Here is a 24,814-nt window from a genome sequence, read left to right as displayed (position 1 = left end):
TTGAGTCTATACTTTTGTTTTAAGCCATCATAAATAAAGAGAAAGAGAGAGAGACAGAGAGAGACAGAGAGAGAGAGAAAGAGAGAGAGAGCTTACCTTCTTACAGAGGACCAGCTGGTGATCAAAGAGGAAGAAGACTCGCTGCTGGCTGCGTCCATACGGCTGATAGATCCATGACAACTCCCCAGTGTAGATGAGCTCTGAGCTCCTGTCCAGGATATCATCCCCCTAGACACACACACGAACACAGATACACACACACACACACACACAGTTAATAAATGAATGCTTAATGCTAAAACACCAAGCTTGAGTAAATATACGCAACAATAAAGTTGTATGTGTATGTCATTGGGATGGTATCAGGTGTTTATCCGCTTTCACTTGAAGTATTTTTTTGCAGAGACAGTTGTACCAACAGGTACCGCAGGAACTAGTTCCTGGAACTAGTTCCTGGAACTAGTAGGCTTTGCAGGAACTATGCGTGTTTCCACCGCAGGAACTAGGGTCTAAACTCTAGTTCCCAGAACTATGATTACCCCAGAAAAAGATCCTGCTCAGGGGGTGGGACTATGCAAAGGTTCAGGAACCTTTGGGGCGGGGCTACAATGCTAAAGAGTTGCCTGCTCGCAGTTTTTCACCTGCGATGTTCAAATCTCCGCTTAGCGAGCGTCTCATTTCCTGGTTTGAATTTAATCCATTTGGGATCGTTTGTGATGTAATAAAAAGCTAACGGCAACAGCACAACATGAGCGTCCTCCGTATTTCGTAAGATTATAGCAGCCGTTTGTACAGTCTATGGAGCAGCCGCACAGCGCGCTCACACACACTTCAGCTCTATAGTCTCGCTTTTTATTTTTCTTCTTTTTTTTACTATTTTTACTTTGTCAGATGGCTGCTGTTCTCCTCTATAGTAAACAGAGAAATAATCTGTCTGCTGCCCGTGTTAACAGACCAGAGCAGCCACACAGCGCACCTCGCCAGCCCCACTATTCATCTCACCAGTCTCCTCTTTTTCTTCTTTTCACCAGACGATCGCGTGTCTCTGCTAAAATAAATGGAGAAATAATCTGTTGATTCTGATTCTAAACTCAACATTTATCTAATGTAGTCTGTTATAAAATGACGTGCAGTGCGGATCCTTTACTGCTTCTCCACACGTCATCGGCCTGATATGCATAACCTCCCCTGGACTTCAGACCCTGGTGGAAACACACACAGCCACACGGCCCAGGAACTAAAGGTTCATGGTCAAGGAGTTCCTGGAACTCAGAGTTCCTGGTAGTTTTGGTGGAAACGCGGCTATGGCTGTTTACCCGGCGGGGTAAGTCTTACAATAATTTATATCAAGTTGCATTTTGGGAAATGTAGGATCTAGCACTTTTGGAGCTTGAACCATAGACGTGACTTTAATTCTGGCTATATCATGCATCTTACTTATTTGATTTTGACCGTCAAATATTTTTTGTGTCTTCCAATTCTGTGAAGGTGCGATCCTAAAACGCTGAATTATACCTTCAAACAATGCTGAAAAGACAATCTTATTATCCATATCAGTCATCTAATGCAGGGTTATTTGTTTAGGTCCGAAAGTGACAATTAACAAGATTTTTGGTTCCTTGAAAAAATAATAATACGATTTAAGTGACTTAATAAATAAATACAAACTTATGTTTTTATAAAGTAAACTCATGGTTGTGTGAAACTCTACATTTGGTGATAGATATTCAAAATTTGTGACTTATCAGATGGACTAAACACACCAGATTTTGTCAGTAAAACAACATGAGTGGGCATCGGCTGCTTAGTAATGACTCAACTGTCCACGCATACACATACCTCCCAGTCTAAAACAGAAGCTTGCCACTGGGCAATCTTGTCGATGTTTTCCAGCCTCCTCTTCCTCTCGTTTATCTGCTGAGTGACGTTCCTCATTACTGCCAGTGCTGCTGCCACGTATCGATAGTCACTACGGACACAGAGCAAACACACTTACTCCTGGGCTGTTGGTGGGAAAAGTTATAGCTTTGGACATTTGCCACTCTTTAAACAAGATATTTAAGTGAGTGGTAAAGAGTAGCCTATTAAAGGACTGGGGTTATAAATAAACAAACAACAGTTAGTCTGCTGGAACAGAGTCAGAATAACATACTGCGATTTTATTCTAATCACTTGCTCTATCCACGATTAACTCTGACTACCATCTATGCTAACTGAGCTGGATTTACCTCTCTGGCTTAAATGTGATATGGATCTAATCCTCACTTTGAAAGATGTGGGCTGTGTCTCATTTAAGGGGCCGCAGCCTACGAAGGCTGCATTTGAAGACCGATTGCGTCATAGCGGCGCGCAAAGGCTTGTTCCATTTGGAAGGCTCCTTCATATGCGGCCGAGAAATGCAGCCTTAGTTTTACGGTTTTGAAGGGTCCAACAGATGTATCCTTAGCGGCCCAACATATCTCAAAATTCATTGCGTTTTTTTCAGAGATGGCATAAAATAAACAAAACAGCAACGTGTGGCTCCATCTTCTTAACTTTTATCTTCCTTTCTTTTTTCTTGTCTTTTCTTTTATTTCTTCTTGTACTTTTTTTCTTTTCGTCTGGTAGGCAACTTCTTTTTCTTTTTTCCTCCGTTGACAAGGCTGTTTCCGTTGGCAGCAATCAGGATTGCTAGGCAGCACAGGAGCGGCAAGTCGTCACGCAAGGTAACGGCTTGTTACGCAAACCGGAAATATACGGAGACCTGCGGAGACCGCCTCATTTAACAACGCTCGGTCGGCCTTCGATTCGGCCTTCACGGGCTATGGCCTTCATAGACCGTGTCGACCGCGTCCTTAGAAGAATGCGGCCCCTCGATTGAGACACAGCTAATGTCTGTGCGTGTGTGAGAGAGCTGTCTGCGTGTGACAGAGAGGAGGCCCATATCTAACAGTGTGTTGGGGCCGGGCTAGCCCCTGTCCCTCTTGCTTGAGAAGCATGCTCTGTGAATGACTTTGAGCTGGCTGAGACACGCTCAATCACTCACACCATGTTTATGTGGCTTTGCACGCATGAGTTCGCAAATCTGGACACTGGCGTATGTGCATGAGAGATAACCTGCTAATATTGATATTGTGTGCTTCTGTGCTGTGTGGATCCTTGTCAACAAAAACGCAAATTCCCATTTAATCAGCAATCTATGTGTATCCAGTTATATGCAATGACCTACTGCCAGACAGTGTTTTTAAATAAACTGTACTGGAACATATAACAATGAAATGCTTTCCTCTAAAACATTAACAGAAAAATGGTAAAGAAAAAGAATTGCAAAACAACATTAGCTTCAGTTCGCATATGGATAATTACTGCTATAGTTAAATAAAGCCAACACCTGCCATGGCAGCATTACAACACCAAACATCTGGAACTAAATACACCAGTGATTGCTTTTTTTTGTTTTTTAGAAACAAACAAAATCTAAAAATTGTGGAAACATCTAGTACCTGTGCTCCTGTGCAGTGTATTTTAGGAGCTCAGCCAGCTGGAGTGGATATTTGCAGATTTTCTGGACAGGTGTGAGCAAGAAGCCGTCTATCGCAATGTCAATCATTTGCTGGAGAAGGCGACAGGCCTCGAAGAAGTGCTGGTACCTGCCATCCCTCATCAGTTTGCTCAGCTCCATACAGGCATCCAAGTGGTTGTTACAGTATTCTGAATAGATCCAAAAACCATCTTGCTGTAGAGTAAAGGAGCAGAAAAATACAAGATGAGAGAGGAAAATATGGAATAAATCCTCTTCTCAATAAAACCTGCTGGGAACAGGAGTGACATTAGGGACAGAAGGCTTTTCTTATTACGTAGAGCCGTTTTCTCAAGAGCATATGTTCATTATCTTGTTAACTGGAGATAAACTGTTTGTTGGTGACTAAACTTTTGTCTCAAAATAACAGGATAATTCAGCCCTAATCCTAAAATCACAGGCCTAGCACAAATATGAGCAATTATGGCCACTCTCATCTGGACAGCAGAATGAGTAAAAAAAGAAGAAAGTAATCATGAAAACAGCATCTACGGTGGCGCTGAGCATTCACCAAATAAAAAAAAGTTTCACAGCAGGATCTCGTAATTACGAGATATTATCTCGTAATTACGAGATAAGGATCACCCTCTCATTCATCAATAACGATGTCTGTGTGTGTGTGTTTGTGTGCAGACGAGGTGAACCTAGCCATAGGAAAACGTAGGCAATAGCCTTGGTTTCCGGACTACAATGGGCCCCATAATCAATACAATTATTTTAAATATTTGTTTACTGTTCATTCATTAATCAGCGATCGCATCGGGAAATGAGGGACACACTTTCACTTTATATGCAGTCTGTTCATTATGAGCCACCGGAGCCACCGTACTGTGTTGCCTCATCCAATCAGAATGCCCGGTGGGCTAGTTCACTTTTACCTCCTGTTTGTTACTGTATCGGAACGCAGTTTTATTGAATGCTTTGATTAAATGCAGTCGTTAAACTCGGTGTAATCCATGACTCATACAAACACATAAGAACTTTCTACAAGGAGGGCATGACAATGAGTATAGCCATGTCAACTTTGTGCAGATATGCAGTCACTGGGACTATTCAGGAGAAAAGCCCAGTCGGACCTCAGCAGCTGATCACGGGCGTAAAGCCGAAAGTGTGTCCCTCAGTACCCGATGCGATCGCTGATTAATGAATGAACAGTAAACAAATATTTAAAATAAGTGTATTGATTATGGGGCCCATTGTAGTCCGGAAACCAATGCTATTGCCTACGTTTTCCTATGGCTAGGTTCACCTCGTCTGCACACAAACACACACACACAGACATCGTTATTGATGAATGAGAGGGTGATCCTTATCTCGTAATTACGAGATCCTTATCTCGTAATTACGAGATCTTTATCTCGTAATTACGAGATCCTGCTGTGAAACTTTTTTTTATTTGGTGAATGCTCAGCGCCACCGTAGCATCTGTACTCACGTGTTCTAAAAAGCATGGTCCAATTTCAGAGAGGTGTGGTTCCTCTGTGTTGTACTGTTTCTCCAAGTCTCTGACAAAGCCCATCTGGAAGCGATAGATGTCCTCGATGTTCCCAAAGATGACCTTCAGCTGGTCATCATTGAACATGTCCACACGCTTCCTGCACTGGCGCAGGTAGCCCTGAAACAACATGAAACAACTACTGTAAAAACTAAAAAAAGACCAGGCACTTTTATCCAGAGGTCCTGAACTGTCATGGCTATGATTCAGAAAATACCAAAGAAAAGCCTTTGGCTTATTACGTCTCATCAACGTTTTTGTTAATTCCTCTTAGTAAATATGTTTAGCCGTTCCTTAAGTATAGCATTCATTGTAATCCATGAGGTATGACTTTGTGGAGTCATAAGCAATTTTATATAGGCCGACCTGTGGCCCCAATTTGTCAGGCCAATCCTTGCGGTTAATTAAATGCCCTGAAGCTTTGGCACCTTGGGATAAGATGAACTGTAAGAGGTGGGATTTTAGCTATTTCATACCCCACTACAATTGTTATCATATATTGATATGAGAAAAATATCATATATCCGTCAAAAATAATCGATGGCACGAGATTAATACAAATGATTGTGAATATATTTTGAAATTGTATCTGTAGTCTTGGAGTGTACCCTAAAGAAGCAGGAAATATCAACTGCTTTATGACATTTTGACTTAAAGTGCGCAGGGAATCCAAAGCAATCTTTCCCTAGAATTAGTGATTAGTGTAGTGTTAGTGTAGTGACAGCTTTCCAATAAAGGCCACTAAGAGGCTCACGTGGGCCCCGTGCAGTTACGCGTTGTTCACATGAATCCAATTCAAGAGGTGAGTATAGTTTGAGAATCTATTAACTGAAGATGGACTAACAACTGATTAATGAAAACCTGTACGTAGAGGGTAATGAAATCAAATAAACAAAAGATAAATGTGATGACGATGTTAACAACTACGACGGTAAACAGCAGAGCCGGCCCAAGCCTTCATGGGGCCCTAAGCGAAATATGATTAGAGGGCCCCTCTCCAATAAACTATAGATCTTTGTTAAATATCATTCACACACCCAGTGTTTTCCGCTAGTGCCTCCACTGTGCAGCTGTGGGAAAATATTAGACAGCCGAGATTCAGACCGTCCTAGGGGGACCCGGGGGAGATTTTTTAACCTTTTTAAAGTGAAATGCATGAATTCCATTTGAGAGGAAAATTAAGAGGCTAAATCTGAGAAATTTTGTGTGAACAAATCATTTGGAGACACTGGATCAGATGAATTAGAAGCTATTGAAGAAGGACACATGGATTTTCCATAAAAATATTAATATAAAATAAAAAATTATGGAGGGTCCTCTGGGTTGGGCTTGGAGCTCTTTTTCTTTTATGGGACATATTTCTCTGTAATATAATGAATGCATTTAAATGCAGTGAGAGGAACGAAGCAGAAGAACTCTGTTGTCCAGCTACTGAATCTTTTTTACTGTATCTTTTTTTCCACAGACGAGGCTGAAATAGGATATAGACTAAACACAGTGCATGGGCAACTGAGGGCAGCCCCATTTCAAATTGTTTTTAAGTAAACTCAATACACACTGTGCATGGATGTGACATGATCAGATAATTTCGGATTACCTCCCAGATGAACTGATTACACTTTTAGGCTATTAATTATCTAGACCAAAACATTTTATTCCTTTTTTTGTTTGATAACTTACATTTGCATAATATGATGTTAATATCAAACACACAAACTAAAAAAGAAAAGGGGAGGGGCGGTCGGGGGCCCTAAGCGACCGCTTAGTTCGCTTATACCTCGGGCCGGCTCTGGTTAACAGAAAATATCAGGAGGAACCCAGTGCCCAGGTTTATAGATTAAACCCCACCCATGTGTCAATCAAACAGAAGTGACATGAACCAAAAACAGTGTGAGCAACCTATCAAAATAAACCAATAAACAAACAAGGCTACCTACAATTGTAGGTTTTCTAAATCCTAAAACCTTTTACTTTGAACTGCATTTAACAGTTGCTTTGCTATGATAATTTATACATTCTAGACTTTGCCTGGCTTGGCCATATCTGTTTTTTAAAGTACATCACAGATATGGCTAGTAAGATGGAAAATGCTGAGTTCTCCAGTAGGCAAGAAGAGTTAAGGTGAGAAGGCTGAATTTACCCTTTACCACAACTATTTTAAATCCTAACGCTTCACCTGAATACACACAAAGGATTAACAAAGCCTAAGGAAAGATAATAAGATTAGCAAGAATTTGCCACATCAAGATGCTGATCTGACATCATGATTAGTGCACAGGTGTGCCTTAGACTGTCCACAATAAAAGGCCACTCTGAAATGTGCAGTTTTGTCTCACAGCAAAATGCCACAGATGCCACAAGCATTGAGGGAGCGTGCAATTGGCATGCTGACAGCAGGAATGTCAACCAGATCTGTTGCTCGTGCATTGAATGTTCATTTCTCCACCATAAGCCGTCTCCAGCAACTTCGCACAGCCATTGAAGAGGAGTGGACCAACATTCCAAAGGCCACAATTGACAATCTGATAAACTCTATGCGAAGAAGATGTGTTGCACTGCATGAGGCAAATGGTGGTCACACCAGATACTGACTGGTTCTGAGTCCCCAGACCCCCAATAAAGCAAAAAAATGCACATTTCAGAGTGGCCTTTTATTGTGGACAGTCTAAGGCACACCTGTGCACTAATCATGATGTCAGATCAGCATCTTGATGTGGCACACCTGTGAGGTGGGATGGATTATCTCAGCAAAGCAGAAGTGCTCACTATCACACATTTAAACAGATTTGTGAACAATGTTTGAGAGAAATGGTACAATTGTGTATCTGGAATGAATTTTAGATCTTTAAGTCCATCTCATGAAAAATGGGAGCAAAAACAAAAGTGTTGCGTTTATATTTTTGTTGAGTGTAGATAGGCCGTTTTCAAAGTCTTATTAAACCTATTTACAGCCTGGGCCACAAAACAATTTTAGTCTGTATGTTTAGGTCATATCTCCATGACAACACTGAGGGGGTGAATTTTTTTGGACCACGCTAGTTTTTATTTTATCGGAGGTTAAAATGTATTGGCACAATCTCTTGAGTGACAGCTCTCCGCCCGTTGTCCCTTACTTTGCCTAGGAGGTATACGTCAGCTATCTCTCTCTCCCCGACGTGAGGCGGAGTAAAAATCTCACAAAATGGCGACGCGCACAAACCAAGATTATTGGATGCCGTGTGAATAACTGAGGTCAGCCCGGATGCTACATCCATATTATATGGTTGGGACGTATGTACTGTATGTCTAACTGAGGGGCACTTTACACGGTGAAAACACAACCGTTTTCCCCTTTATGGTTTCAAAAGTTAACACATTTAGACGCAATTGATTTGAAAACTTCACTCGTGCACCTGCTTTCGGAGAAAACGGGACGAAATCGCTGTAGATTTTTAGTACAGTATAAACAGGGTCTGAAAGTATCATCCCTCCAGCGAATTTCCACCGAGTGCCAGATGTGCCCGCTCACAGCAAAGTCGCGTGGATGGGATGGACGCACAGGGCCCCCGCAAAGTAGCATAGAGGAGCTAGGGTGGAGCTTAGACCTGAGTCTTCTGTTTACAAAACAATACCAACAAATTTTACTATGTAAAATACAGCCGGAGAGTGGAGGACTGTGCAGATAAACACACCACCACATGTTCTAGTGGGGCGGAAGTGATCATTGAGTAGGATTATTTTTGTGTGACTCTATCATTTCTTTTTTCATTAAAATGTTGCATAGTGTGCCTTTAAGGCTGCACTGTGGACTTAGACTTAAAGGTTTGATTGATTGAAATAAAAATAAGAAAGCCTCAAATAAAAGTGACAGTGTAAATAATTCATACTAGAGATACTGTACCTTATCTAGCATCTGGGCTGCTTCTTCTCCTGTACATGTCTCGGTTAATTCAGTGTATTAGCGTTAACCTCTCTATTGTCTGTGTGCTATGAAATTATGCCCTGGAGCTACAGTGTGTGCATGGCTGTGATGATGGAGAAGTACATGGGTTGTGTACCTCACAGATGTCCTTGAGGTGCTTGATGTAGTGTCTCTCTGTGCTCATGATCTCGTTGATGACGTTGGCTCTCATCTGGTCTCTGTTCTGGAGGGGCGAGCCCAGACACAGGCAGTCATTGGTCGGGTCCAGGTGGCCGTTCTGCACCTCACTGCTTCCCTCGGTCGGCTCCCCTCCCCCGTCCTCCTGGTTCACCCACAGCTAAATGCACACACACACACACACACACACACACACACACACACACACACACACACACACACACACACACACACACACACACACACACACACACACACACACACACACACACACACACACACACACACACACACACACATGAACTTGAATAAGAAATGTGCTTAGCAAAGTGTTAAGTTAAATCTGTTTAAAAATAGTATTAGTAAACAGATACATTAGGGTATCTTTGCCACATGAGTGATATTACTGACTCCTAATGATGCACACAGAACAACACCACACACACACATACACACACCATATCCTGTACATAAACACACATCTCACACACATCAAGCTTCTTTAAGAAGGTCTGTGGTGGTTTGGAGTGTGAGAAAGAGTGTTGTTCCATGTCAGAAAGGTGAGGGACAAACATCACCTAAAACACTTGAACAGAGCTTAGAATAAGCCTGAGACTGCTGTACATTACAGTTTTTTTTTTGATCGCTAAACCACAGTAGGCACAACTATAGCTCAATGTGCAAAACTCTAACTACAGTCTGCACTACCAACAGTCACTGGAGCTGAACAGTAGGTACCTGCAAAATAGGCTCAGTGCAGCAAACACTATGAATTGTCCTCATTGAGATAACACACACTGTCACTCAGAAGATGCTCAGAGTACAAACACTAGCATCAAACCCCAATACACAAATTACAAACTTTTAATCTTTACAGTTTGAATAATTTGATTTATTTCACACAAATTACGTAATATTTGCTTTGATGAAAGGGTGAAATTCTTTGACATGAAATGGTTTATTTTATAACATTCCATTTTTTTTAGGAAAACAAAAATAAATTAAAATCAGAAGTTTGCTTCAATAGATACACATTTTGTATATTTTATCGAAACATTTCCAAATGTAGTATTTATCTGTTTAATATTCTATAATTGTAATACAGAAATCAATTCCTGTAATGTTGTCATTTACTGTATGGATGCAACTCTAAGCTTTTTTTGTTTGTTTGCTGGAAAATTCGTATTACAGATCCAACTTTAGATTTTTGCAGATTGGGTTGCACTCTCAACCCTGCCTTTCTCAATGAGAGACCATGATTCACAACAGGGTCTATCAGTGTTGCCCTTACTGTATTTCATCAGACATTACAGCTCTATGTCTTCTAGGTCTTCCTCCACACATACACACTCTCACTGCCACTCTTCTCCCTCCAACAACCTGTCTTCATTGGTCCATTTCCAAAAAAATATCTTTTTTTGAGCTTTCCCTTTATACTGTATATGTTCACTAACAAGTCTAAAACAAGACATCTTAGTGTTTCAATTGAAATTGCAATCCGCAGTGTTTGAAATGCACTGGGCATTCATTCTGTTTTGAATGTGTGGTTTACAGTTGTGGCAGCAGTGTGTTAGCATTTGAAAAAAGTGCTGGAAATCCACAGTGTTGTACAGGCTGTGGTTAAGCCATGAGATAGGTGTGTAGAGTTTTGAAAATTGTGTTTAAGCAATGAAAAACGATCTAGAGTTTGGTCCACATGAACCGCTGCTCTGCATACTGTTGTTAGAGTTTTGCACATGTCGCTCCAGTTGTGCCCACTGTGGTTTAGCAATCGAAAAAAACTGTAAATACCCAACGTTGGCCCTGTGTTTGAATCCCCCCTGCACATCTGCTTGCACATACACTCACACACAATCTCCCAGTTTCCTCACGAATGCTCGCTCTCACACACACACACACACACACACACACACACACACACACACACACACACACACACACAGGTCCCCTCGATCATATTGAGGACCAAGTGGACTTGGTTTCAGATGTCCAGCCGCCAACACCTGATGACACACTGTTTGCCAAGAGAACATGAAAGAACCGACGGGTAGAATGCCAAACACAAGATGAGGAATGCAGCGCCACAGACAAGCAGAGTGACGGGTGGTACAGCACTGACTGCAGACCACGACTACTAGCGCAGCACTAAGACTGAGGAATAGAGTCAATAGTAAATAGGGAACTGAAAATCAATATTTAAAATAGAAATAACCATGAATGTTAACAGGAATAATGATTCCAAAATCCATCTTATTCTAATGTTTATGAATGCATTTGCACAATTCAAGTACGGGCCATTAAGAAGACTTTTAACATGATTTTACTTTTGACTCATCAGCCTTTTCTATCGACCCCGTTGAGGATGATGTGATAACGTCATGGGAACGTTAATGTTTGGTAATGTGGGGGGTAAGGTTGTGTGGACAGACTGGAGCGGGCGGGCAGGCTGGATGGGTGGATGAAGCTGGGAAAAACGCACCTTTGACGTGGTGTTTTGGAACCGTGGAGTTGCTATGGGGTTGATATAGAAAACCTGTTTTGTTTGGGGCTGAGGAGGGTGGGGTTCCACCTTGGAGAGAGAGAATGACAGAAGAGAAAGATACTTTTTGGTTGACAGTCAGTCAGCCTGTCTGCCCTGCCCTCTCAGGAGTGAAGATGGAAAGGGTGGACAGGTGGGAATGGCCATGAGGAGTGTCTGTGAGGGGGCTCTGCTGTGGGGAACCTCTACCTACAACAAGGATGCTAGTTATTCCTGCATTCAGCGTATTCAAAGAGGTATCCAATAACATACAGTAGCTGCATCAAACCTTTGAGTCGGGTCAAATTGAGCCCAGATATGGGGGAGATTATATAACCACCATGAAACGTGAGTATGTTGTACATTTTAAGTCAGGGGTCTCCAAACTTTTTTCACTGAGGGCCACATACAGAAAAATCTACGAAGGGCCGGGCCACTTTGCAAAAATAACACATTTATCAGGACATGTAGCTGCTCTGATGTTTAGTTTCATAGTGTCTTCATATATTGTAATCCTTCTTCACGGCAACACTTTCCTTGCACATTAAACAGACACATTCCCCTTCTTGTTTATATGCCAATGATACACCCAATGTTTTCTGCCTTTGCGTCCAATGTCCAGCAGGGTGAAAATAGTATCCAGCCGAGGTCCCGACCCTCCTAGGGGGGTCCGGGGGTATGCCCCCCCGTGAGATTTTTTAAAGTTTTTAAAGTGAAATGCATGAATCTGGTGCACTTTGAGAGGGAAATTAAGAGGCTAAATCTGAAGAATTTTGTATGAAAAAAAATGGAGACACTGTGTCAGATGAATTAGAAGCTATTGGAGAAGGACACATAGATTTTCCATAATAATATTAATTTAAAATAAAATATTATGCAGGGTCCTCTGGGATGGGCTTGTTGCTCATTTTCTTTTATGGGACATATTTCTCTGTAATATAATGAGTGCATTTAAATTATTTAAAAATTAAAAGCGCCATATTACATTATATTTTTAAAATGTGCCACGGGCCAATCAATCAGTGTTTGACAACCCTGCACTAGTGGGTTAACTAAGAAATGCAAAAAAATAAATACAAATAAAAAATAAAAAAAAATTTCAAAGGGCCATATTACATTATATTTTTTAAATCGGCCGCGGGCCAATAAAAAGCGGGCCGCGGGCCACAGTTGTCCCGCGGGCCGTAGTTTGGAGACCCGTGTTTTAAGTGGATCAGAGAGTAAAAGTTGAAGGTGATGCCAAAAGAAAAAGGGGCTCATCAGCATATTTGTCTTTATTTTCCCTTACCACCTTATAAAGGCACTAAGTAATCTATTGAGAGTAATGTACTATTAAAATATAGCATTACTTAACTCTATCTGTTGTTAGAATATGCATAACGGTGGTAGGATGGCCAAGACGGGCCGACTAGAAACGATGAGGTCTCTGGTTGGATCCTCGGCACCGGACAGGAGGGTGTTGGTTGTGAAACTAGTGGTGGCTGCTATTACATCTGCAGTGCCCACCATCTCTACCATTGTGTCCTTGAGCAAGGCACTTAACTCCAAACTGTTCCTAGGGCGCTGTACTATGGCTGACCCTGTGTGAGGACCACCTCTGGAATGTGGTGTCTTGAGAGGGGATATGCAAAAAGACACATTTCAATGTAACCTTGTCAATTGACCAATAAAGCAACTTGACTTTACTGTGTATATATCAGCTTGTGTGCATATGCCCATGTGCCTGCCTTTCTGTATGTGTGTGGGTGGGTGTTGTGTCTATGGTCGCTGGCCAGAAATGGCTCCAGCTCACTCACCCGTACGAAGCTTGCAGGGAACCACCCTTCCTCCTCATCGATCTGGCCCCACCACCAGTCCTTGTTGGAGGCGTCCAGCACCTTGATGACGTCACCGGCCTTAAACGCCAACTCCCGGTCCGCCATGGTCACATGGTCCCATACCGCCTCAGCGTTGACGATTGAACCTCCACTTATCAACTGGAGAGATGAGAGGGACAGGCAGGCTCTATCTTAAGCTTTATTCTCATCCAATGAACCACTGCTGTGGAAACACCAGTCACACAGTATGAACAGCACTGCAGATTCTGACCAATAAATAGGGATTCACGTGATCTATAACACCAAATAAATCTAATTTGAAAGTGATTGTAAATCAGCTCTCAGACTCATTTTGGCCTTGATTTGTGTGAATCTTTGTTGTTGAACCCATTCAGATCACTAATAAATGCAAATACACACCCTCAAAGCCGAGTCCTATTTGCAGCTTAGAAATTTCAAATAAAACAGCACAATAGCAGACACAGACCACAGCACAGCACAACTAACAACACAAAGAAGGCAGAGCCATTAGTTGAGAAACAACACAGCGTTCAGAAGCACAGCACAAGTCTCCACACAGGGATGCTAATTGGCCCATTATGACATAGGAATTATTACATGTGTTATTGAAATATAAATGTTGAGGAGCAAACAAATGTGAAGGGATAATCTCTCTTCTTTTCATGCTTTCACCAGAGTTTGTCATTTTGTCTGCAGCACAGTCTTTGACTAAACATAGATGAATGACTCATCCAATATTTTTCTATTGATTTGAGCATCATGAATAAATGATTTTGGACAACACTGATAATAAATCTCTAAATTGTACAGTGTTGAGCAAAGTATAATTTGATGTGCATGAATTGGGCAGAGTCTGTAAGGGCATGGAGAAAGTCAGTTGAAGGCTATTATTTAGGGGATATGGAGAGGCTTAAGGTTGTTCTCATTAAGGGACAGTGGACAGTATGACATCATCCATGTAGCTAACAGACTCACCATCCGTCACACTGAGGACTAAGCTGCGTTGGATTTAGATGTGCACAAACACACGCACACAAACACGTGCTTATACACTCTTTACTTTGAAAAAGTAAGTCCCTGTATGCTTCTGTGGCACAGCTCCAAATGTTTGTTCCAATTGTTCTCTCCAAAATAGTGCTCATCAGCATCAGAGCTAGCCATGCATCCTGTCCCTAGGGCTGTGGACTGAGCAACCAGCGCTAACCAAGCCTGACAGGAGATGCTTTGGCTCTAGGTAAAGAGCTACTGGAGGCCTGGACATGGGGATGTCACATAGATGGACATTAGATGAGTTATTTTGTCTATTAATATTGAGCTGCTGCTGTGTTCTAAATAGAGATGTATTTTTCCTTCAGTCTTTTAAGCTTGCTTTGAAATAAAAATAAGAAAAAATAAAACGCTGGATGGGAAAACAAAAATGCACCGCATCCCTCCAGCACAAAAATGCTATTCCACCTAGGTGCTGATGCAGGATGTTTGTAGGATCATCCACGAGAAACTGCTGATTTTGAGTGTGTGTGGTGTGTGTGTGTGTGTGTGTGTGTGTGTGTGTGTGTGTGTGTGTGTGTGTGTGTGTGTGTGTGTGTGTGTGTGTGTTTGTTTCAACCGAACCCCCCATGAGGATCTAAGCTCTCAGACTCAGCAGGTAAACGTGTCAGATACAGGGGTTTTAAACCAATCAGGGATGAGGTGAACCTAGGAAAAGAAAGATGGGCCGTAGTCATGGCTACAAATGAAGATGCTTCACTGGTATTGACCAGATGATGGGATGAGGCAGGGATACATCAGGATGTTCCAGAATATCTCCAAATGTAGGTATGTGTGTCCGAGTGTGTGCAGTCACACACAAAGAGTGACTACTGACTTAGCAGTCTTTTATTAAACATTCAAACAACAAACCAATCACATTAGAGAATAGAGTCACATGACAGTCACAATGCTAATGCAAAATGCAAAGCTACATAGTGTAGGCCTCTGCACACAGGTTTTACATCAAATATTGTATTGAGTAATTTGATCCAATCAGGTATGACATTGGGCTGGGAGCCAGGGTAACAATAGCTCTAGCCTATAGCTCAGAGCTCGCCACTAGAGAGGACGCTTACCGCAAAAACATGTGTCACGCTGCCATGGAAACAGGAGCGATGACTGCTACTCAAAAAGATTTAAAAAATCATTGTTGACTTAGAATTAGATTCAAATCATGTATTATACATCTGAATCACCTAAAGCACACACACACACACACACACACACACACACACACACACACACACACACACACACACACACACACACACACGCACACACACACACACAGGAATAGCTATGAGTTGTGATTGATCGTTACCATCTGATATCAGGACCTCTCCCCTGAGGTCAGTTTTGCTTCTTGCTCCTTCACTGTAATGTCTCCTTGCCCTAATCCACACCTCCCCGCAGGTAGAAATCCATGAAAAGCCAATGTTCAGTTTGCATCCCTCCATCTCCCTCCTGAAATCAGCACTGGCCTCACCAATACATTGCATTCCTTTTCCCTCTACTGTGTGAATACATTAAAAGCCTTACATAATCAATCTTCCCAAATTCTGCCTTAGCACAACCTTGGAGCATACGCTGGATCAAATGGCACACCGTCAACACACAAACACAACACCACTGATAATAAGATGTCCAGCAGCTGTAATGACCTGTGTCATCATTATGGATGATCAAAGATCTGAGGCAAAAACATCCGTCTTTAAGCGCAAAAGCTGTATCTGGGTCAATGCAAATGAATGCAGAGGAACTGCAGCCTGTACATGGCAACATGTGACGGGGCTTTCTGTTTCATGTTCAAGCACAGACATGAGGACAGACAAGGAGATAAAGTATGTGAGAACAGAAAGCAGATTCACTCACTTCTATCACCTTGCAGCACAACACATCAGCATTCACTGCACTGGCAGCTGCACTGCATTTCAGCAGCATCCCCCCTCTATCTCCAGACATAGCACATCTGCACCAAAGCACCTATACAGCAGACCGACACACACTCCTTTAGCCTTACCATGTTTGTGGAAGGGAACTGTTCAGAGAGTGTATGCATGGAGAAGTCCGGTTCATACAGTCATGTTATTTAAATCTCTTTGCAAGCGGTGGAGGTGATGATCCTCTGCCAGAGCCTGAGCCTGTGATATATATATATATATATATATATATATTCCAGAAAGCAGGCTTCTCTTTCCCAAGCACAGAGTGAGTCTCACGCTCCGTCCTCCCTGTGTCTGCCAACCCTCTTATGTAATACACTTATACCCTGAGTCTGGGAGCCAATCAAAGATGCTCTACCTAAAACACACACATCCTCACACACACAGTTTCACTCACCATCCACACATTGACACTTGTGAGCACACAGCATTTAACAGGACGCTATTATAAGTCATCTGCCCTGGAGGGATTACAAATATGTGAACATTTAGGAGGCCCCCACAGTTTAAAAATAACTACAGACTATCACACACGTACACAACTTAACATGCTTACTGCGTAGCACTGTGTTAACACTGATGGCCAACTGAGCCGTAACCACTGCAGTGTAAGATATTCTGATGCTTTGTTTACAGTCCTGTGGGGGGCCGCTAGGAAGGATGTCCACGTGAACCACATTGATGAAAACACCACCCCACATGCCACGCCATGTGACGGAAGAATCTGTATCCATTATACCTTTCTCTCTACACTTACAGTACAACATTTCCCACTCAACTATACACCCAGAAAACACAAAGCACTTAGCCATGAGTGTGAGAGAGCGCATTCAGTAGCTTCAAAAAACCTAGCCAGCCTACCACCCCTATTAATAGGACTGCTCTGGGATAGGCTTTAAGCATATCTATTTCTGACATCCATTCAACATTTATGACACCTGCCTCCAATTCTTTATTAGAGTATGCCACTGCATTTGAGACAAAAAAGAGATATGGGCTTTTTTTTTTATATCCATCTGACATTCCTTTTCACTTGGACGACATTTCCTCTGTAACATTTATGCACATACTCTTTCAATGTTGATCACGAGTCAGTGGCCAGGTGTAATAAAATGTTGGCTGCAGAAAATAGATGCCACATTGAAATTTTGCAAATGACAGAAATGTTAATATTGTGGGCTATGAAATGGGAGCTGAGTTTAGTTGCATCTAAAATGGGGGAAACCTGGAGTGATGGAGGCCCTGCTTTATGAGGCCTAGCCCTGCTATTGGTTACTGTTCAGCTGAGATAACAATGATCCTCCGGAGTCTATGATCAGCAGCACAAACCTCTCACTAACACAGCTATTTGATACAAATATCACATTGGCTTCAGTAGAGAGACCACTGCTCGGCTACTGTATTAGCCATATTGTGGAAGAGGTTACAGTGAACACGATTGGAAAACAAGTCCTGACGCAGCAGTCAGCTGTAAAGAGACCCCAAGATTATTGTTTATCTAAAAATGTAATTGTTTAAGGCTATAGTTAATCCATGCGCATAATCCACAATATACAACATGGAGGAGAGAGGGAGATCGGCGTGAGGGAGAGAGGGGGGGGGGGTAACATGTTTAAATGCGGGGAACATGAATTTCAAGTCACCACAGAAAAGGTAGGCGCATCACAGATCTCTATCCGCACTACTACGAGCACCACCAAACAACACTAGCTATCACACACGGTGAGAGGACACAATACATAACGAAGGACTGGGGAGGGGGTAACAGAAATACATTATGATGTACCAACGTCATTCATTTCAACGCGTAGCCGTGATGGAGCGCCGGGTGTCCCAGCTCTCACTGCCTTTCTCTCATCTCCTGTGTAAAAGTGAACCGGGCCCCAAGCGCAGATCCATTAACGAGTACCGAGGATGAACATCAACAGCACGTTCACAAGCACCAGAACCGCGATCACCGTAAACACAGCGCAAGTCTGGACATCCAAGGCCATGGCGCAGCGCTGCGGGCCGATGCTGAGATGCGCTCTCAGTTTCAGGCGGTTTAAAGCTCTCCCGTCAAGACACGTAGCCTCAAATAGAGCCAGAAATCCTTCATTACTGTTTGCCAAGAAATATAAATAAAAAGATGACCCTTTGCCTCTTCACACTACGCGATGTAATTGATAAAGGCACGGGAAGAGATGCAGCATTCTCACCATCATCATCGTCATCAGTCTGCACCGCGATTTCTCCCCGCTAGTCAACACCTGCCGGTGCTGCGGCTCTTCCCCTAAACCGAGCGAGGCTCAGGCCAATAGCTTGTCAGAGCGAAGCAGAGAGGCTGTGCGCAGGCTGTTCGCAGCTGCTAAGCTGCCTTCCGCTGAGTGGACCGCAGAGAGATGCTCTGTGGGGCTGAGAGGCGGTCCTGTGTTAATACTGATCAGCGCTCCACTGCTGCTACTGCCGGCATCAGCCAGCCATCACCTACAAGGGGGGAGGGGCATCGCCAGCCCCTCGCTGACCAATTCGACCACAGTTCAGCCAGAATCATAACCCCATTTATCTCCCACCCCGTCTAAAAATATCACCGTGCAATGGTGATGTGTCATCCATCATTAACTGCCTCATGAAGGAGAATGTATGTCAGAAAAATGGATCCACGTTCCTCATAGTGATCATCACCATCTTTTTAAATGATTGGCATAATGTCAGCCCTAGGCCATACAGGCGTCATTTAGATACTGTCTGTCCACATAATCAATAATCAACCACATGTACACTCTGGTGCACCAGAGAAACCTCTCTGAGAGAGCAGCAATCAGGTGTGCCATCCATGAGAATTTAAAAGTATCTTCACTTTGCATTATCAAACACATTTAATAAGAACATAGTTTGAAACTTTGTTTGGGTGGTTTAATTCTAATTGATTGCATTTCATCAGTCAGATATAGGCCAAATCAAGTTACAGTAGGATTAGACACATTTTCCAATGTTACTAGTCTAAGGCAGAATACATGTAGGGGAGAATGGGGAATCTGAGGCATCGGGTAATGTGAGCCACCCCCTGTATCTAGGCAACAGAAAACATTTGTGGTCATGTGAGATATATATTTTCAAGCCTCTCTCATTTCCCCATGGCCCTGAAAGAGAGGACCTCATGGTGCTGTGGTAAGCATGTTTTTTTCACCAAAATAGGTATTTTGCATGTAAAAGTAAATTTTCTTGCTGTCAACTTAATCGACTGTTGTGCCAAAGCAAATGTATTCACGTAGAAAAACTTCTATCATACGTGTTGATTAACTACCAACATATGAAACCATGTGATGCTGATAACTGAAGATTAGCCTGAAATGCTAAGAGAGGTAGTTTTTTCTCAAATTGTGGTGGTGGGGGAAAGTGAGCCAAATGCTGTGGGGGAAAGTGAGCCACTGTCTCACTTTCCCCCACCATGAGGCACAAGTTAAGTTTAGTCTTAAACATATTTTAATGTAATATTACATAACATATGTTTTATTTTAATGTCATACACATTGTAGAAAAGCCATCATGCCAAGGAAATACACCAGGAAGACGACCTGGGGCAACCACACGGAAAGAGCACCTTCTCATCTTTCCCTGTAACCTTCAGGGCTGGAATGTAGAGTAGGCCTAGTTAGAGTATGATAGGCTGATGTTATAATCCAGTTGGGTCTTCTCCTGTGTTCTGAGTCCCAGGCTGTTCTCGCTGGTTCTGATTTTCCTATGCTTTGACCCCCAGACACTAGCTGGCTCTAAGGGTCCTGTGTTCTGACCCCCAGACTGTGTTCTAATCTAACTGGTTCTATCTTTCATTTGAATCTTATTAAAACCTTTTGAATTATAATATGTTGTATTTGATTTTGTTCAGAGTTACTTTCAAGTGTTTAGAAAATTTGCTTTGCTTAATTGACCAAACCCCATCATTCTTTTACTAGTCCGACATTAGTTCTGGAATGTGTGGCTAGCTTTCAGGATTCTTACTGTTACAATATGTGTTGTTATGGTAGTTTCAGAGTGGAAAAAGTAAGTGGATCAGTTTACCCCACAGCTGGGGTAAAGTGAGCCACATGACAACTTTTTTTAAAACAATCATATTTTCACTGCCCTTTGTCTTTAAGAAATTCTGCTAATGCCCATTTCTAGGAAACATCCTGAATTAATGGGAAATGTGTAAATTTGAGTGATAAATCATTTTAGCTCCATTAGAGGGGAGCAAATGTAAAAATGCACAAGGTGACTTAAGCCCCGTTTGTTTAGCGAACAGCTGTTAAACTGTTAAATTAAACTTTTGCCGTTGTCGGTCGGCAAAACAGAACATTCCACTTACTTGCTAATGAAAGATTTGAGTGACGTCTTCCAAATCGTTAAGGGTCGAGGCCAAAGCAGTCTCAAACTCACACAACATATCCGCAGCCATCTTTGATGTTTACTATCACGGCTTCGACGTCGCATGCACGTCACTGTCGTCATCCGGTTACGTCCTCCCCAGAGTACCATATAAGGGGCTCTGGCGCGCCCATATTAGATAGAACCAATTGAAACGTGAGACCCAGATTTCTGGTCTTCTTGATAAAGCTTCAACGGAGCGTGGCCAGACCAACAGGCGCAGCAAATTTAATTTGCCAGCGCCTAGTGGCAGGTCTGGGAATGCCAGGCTACCGTTCTCCCTATGTATGTTTTAAATTAAAAAGTAAATGTGTGTGTTTAGAGTGTTAAATTAATGCATTTTCATTAAAAAAATGTGAAACTGAATTTGCTTGATTCACACTGCAAACGTTAAGAGGCATAAAGGAAAAGGTTTTCGACAGTCTATGTAAATTGCAAGGTGTTTTATGCTCAATTATCTGGCAGCTGATGCTCTGATAATGAAAAAAAGCTAAATGTGGAAGTGACATATCATCACAGTTAAAGTATATATATATATATATATATATATATATATATATATATATATATATATATATATATATATATATATATATATATATATATATATATATATATATATACTGAATATACTGGATGAACCAGTAGTGTTGTGATGCACTCCCTATGGTAAATATATTTACAATTAATCCAGAAAAACTATTAGTAATTGGCCCTCGTGATTTAGAAATCTGTTCGATCAATCAACAATAAATCTCGACAATGGCATTATCTCTCAAAGCTATCAGACAAAAATTTATATTTGACCCAAACCTCTTATTCAGTAAACACAACAAACAAATAGCCAAATTAGCATTTTTTTCACCTAATAAATGATCTAAAATAAAGTTTAGTTGGTCCATGGCCGCTGCAGAAACACCTTTGTATCCTTTGTTTACCTTAGTTTGGATTACTGTAATGTCTTACTGTCTGGGCGGCCAAGGGCGAGTACTAGAAGTTTACGAAAGGTCCAAAATGCTGCAGCTAGGCTTCTGACTAGAACTAGAAAATTTGACCACATTATTCCAATTTTAGATTCCCTTCTCTAGCTCCCTGTCCATGTCAGCCGGCTGCAGTTAACCTCAAACTGCAACAGTGGAGCAGATTAGTGTCCCTACAGATCACACTGTGGTTTCAAAGGAAACTTCCACATGGTGTGTAACTGTGTAACTGTGTAAATGCAAGTCAGAACATAATTTACAATAAAAAATGGTGCTCAGAAAACTCTAATTAAAGAAAAGTTAAATGAGAAATAAACATGGTTAAGCTGAAACATTAAAAGCTCTAAACCTGAATTAGACAGACTGTGTATCTGCAGTCCTCTAAACTAAAAGAACATTACAGCAATTTTGTGAATAGGGAAAAGATAGTCATGAGCACTGAGGTTTGGCCAAGACTTATTGTAATATAATTTGCACTCCCCCGACCCGCTCTCTCAAAATCGCTCCAGCTCCCATCTGAAGCATGTCTTTGCTATTGGCATGCGCATCGTAGTGTTAGCCTCCCTGTTTACAGTTACTTTAAGACTTTAAAGTAACCCGGCCTTTGTAGTGCATGTAAATGTCATTGCAGGCACTTCTGGGCAGGGATGGTGCCGATCCCATCCATTTTCGGTATCGGGTCCAATATGGCTGCAATTTAAATGTTTAAATTTTTTTTAGAAATCTTAATTATTTAAACTGTTAAAGAAATTAAAAGCCCATATATATATATATGTGTGTGTGATAAAGCACTATTAGAATTTAGCAATGCAAAAGTTGATTTCTGATGTTCTGCATTCAAACTGTTCAAAGCAGTTCAGATAAACCTATATGCATTTGTGTATATTTGTTGCTCTTTAACTTAAAATGTCTGTGTTGCTTAAGCCTTCCTTACACATAACATCACCACCAACAAAGTATAATAATAATGATATCGGACAGTATCGGTATCAGCCAATATCCAAAACCCAGATTTCGGAATCGGATCGGACTGAAAAATAGTGGATCGCTGCATCTCTATTTCTGGGGCAGAGTTTCCTTCAAAACCGAACATTATTGACTGTATGAAGTCAGTATTTTGGCAGTTCTTGCCTGCGGAAGGTTTTCTCTGTGTGTTCTGATCCAACATTGTGACCCAGAAGTGAGAAGTGCGAAGTGCAGACTGTGCACTGAATGACATTTACACCCACTAGAAAGGCCGGGTTACTTTAAGACTCACTGTACGGAGTACAACTTTAATGAGCATATTGTGGCCTGTAAAGTCGGTCCTGGGGTCCACAAAATATTAAATAATACATAATGTGATGAGAGAAATACATATAGTGTGATGAGAGACATAGCATATTGTATTTATCTTGCATAATACTATATTGAAATATTAAATTCCTGTTTTGATACTCTGCATTTCGAACACCTCTACCATCCTTCTCCCCACACACAGGACAAATGCTTATACCACAACCTCTCAGACAGGTTACACCCATTCTATTGTCTTCAGACTGTTTTAGACACCCCCCCCCCCCTTCACATGACTGGCCAATCCAAACACACTGCTTTGTTGTGTTCATGTTGAACTGAATGCTTTGTTGTAACAGTATAAGATACCCGACTTCTGTTCTGGTCTTTGCCATTTTCTGACCATGAAGCTTGCGCGTGCCGCCAGTCAGGGATGGACCTCCAGGGTTATACTTTGAATTAAATACTCTACTTGATTAATAGAGCTGAAGATCTCATTTTTCCCCCCACAATAAATACAGAATAATCAGTTCAGTCCTCACACTCCCAAACCAGCCACCATATAGTCGACCATCTAACGCACACAGACACAAAAATGCTCTCCAAACTACACCAAGCCTTTACATATGGCTGAGAGCTTTGGGATGGATCAAAAGCCCTCAGAATAAGTCTAAAAGAATAACACCAAAGGAGTGCACTATATCAGTATTTTTAAAGCTATACATATTTAACAAGGCACTTTCTGTAAAATACATGCTGATAAAAGCAGTGGCTCCTGAAAGCCAGACTATTCAGTGAGTTGAAGAGACCTGTTCGAGCCATTGCAGCTGAGATATGACAAGCGTTCTCAAACAAGCTTTTTTTTCTCTCTCTGCTATGCGCTTGTGTGTGTGCGTGTGTGTGTGTGTGTGTGTCACACAGAGTGAGCAGATTACATAAGCCTGCCCTACCTCTGTGGGCTCCCCCTTCAATCGCTGTGACATTTAGACAACAAAGGTCACATCTGAAAGTCTAGATCGGCAAAGACACCAATGGTAATATACTCATACATATTACAGGAATCAGTTTGACCAGTGACAGAGGCAAAAATAAGTGCAATTTTTTTTAAAAGGATACAAATCTCTGACCAGGGCCCGGTTTCCCAAAGCCTTCTTAGACCCTTCTTAACACTACGTCAATCGTAACCCCTACTTAGAGTTCCTACTTAACATTTTGCGTGTTTCCCGAAACGTTCTTTGCTACGAATCTCTTTCGTACGTCATACGTTGGTAAGGTTGGTCCGGAGCGCCCTCAGAGCCTTCTTAGCTCTACCGTAGTGATGTTTCAGCTCCTGACTACTTGGGCACCGAAACCCGGTACCAGTATGGCACCGGTGCCGACTTAAACGGTAGTAACCAGACCGAATAAGAACGAAAGTTTCGGTGCCTCATTTCGGTGACGCCCTTGCTGTAGTCACGTTTATATTTTGACAGACTGATCGCTCTTTATGTCATGATCGATGAGGCATGTCCGCTCGCAGATGCTGTTCTGTGTACACCGAGAGGAGCATTTCTCACCGGGCTGTGAGTGACGAGAACGAGCCCGACCGTCTCGAGGAGCGCGCGCACGAGTGCCCAACAGTCGCTCACGTTCACAGTTTCACAGACTGATCGCTCTTTATGTCAGACTATTTTTGAATGCCAATGCAATGCATTTCTTTTTGCGAATGACACA

General features: G+C 42.0%; 1 protein-coding gene across 3 annotated transcripts in view; it reads right to left on the bottom strand.

The window, feature by feature from the left end:
- LOC307256469 (uncharacterized protein) overlaps positions 1-24,814 on the bottom strand; it is an 87,489-nt gene that overhangs the window by 14,157 nt on the left and 48,518 nt on the right. For all 3 annotated transcript variants that reach the window (XM_080035428.1, XM_080035430.1, XM_080035429.1), the window contains 6 exons: positions 13,447-13,626; positions 9,092-9,292; positions 4,995-5,174; positions 3,483-3,715; positions 1,840-1,969; positions 97-228 (listed from right to left, as the gene is read on the bottom strand). In XM_080035428.1, the coding sequence (XP_079891554.1) occupies positions 97-228; positions 1,840-1,969; positions 3,483-3,715; positions 4,995-5,174; positions 9,092-9,292; positions 13,447-13,626 (1,056 nt within the window). The remainder of the gene's footprint in view (positions 1-96; positions 229-1,839; positions 1,970-3,482; positions 3,716-4,994; positions 5,175-9,091; positions 9,293-13,446; positions 13,627-24,814) is intronic.

The sequence above is a fragment of the Ammodytes marinus genome (assembly GCF_949987685.1).
Source record: "Ammodytes marinus genome assembly, chromosome: 10".
Lineage (NCBI taxonomy): Eukaryota > Metazoa > Chordata > Actinopteri > Uranoscopiformes > Ammodytidae > Ammodytes > Ammodytes marinus.
This window is presented reverse-complemented; position numbering and strand designations above follow the sequence as displayed.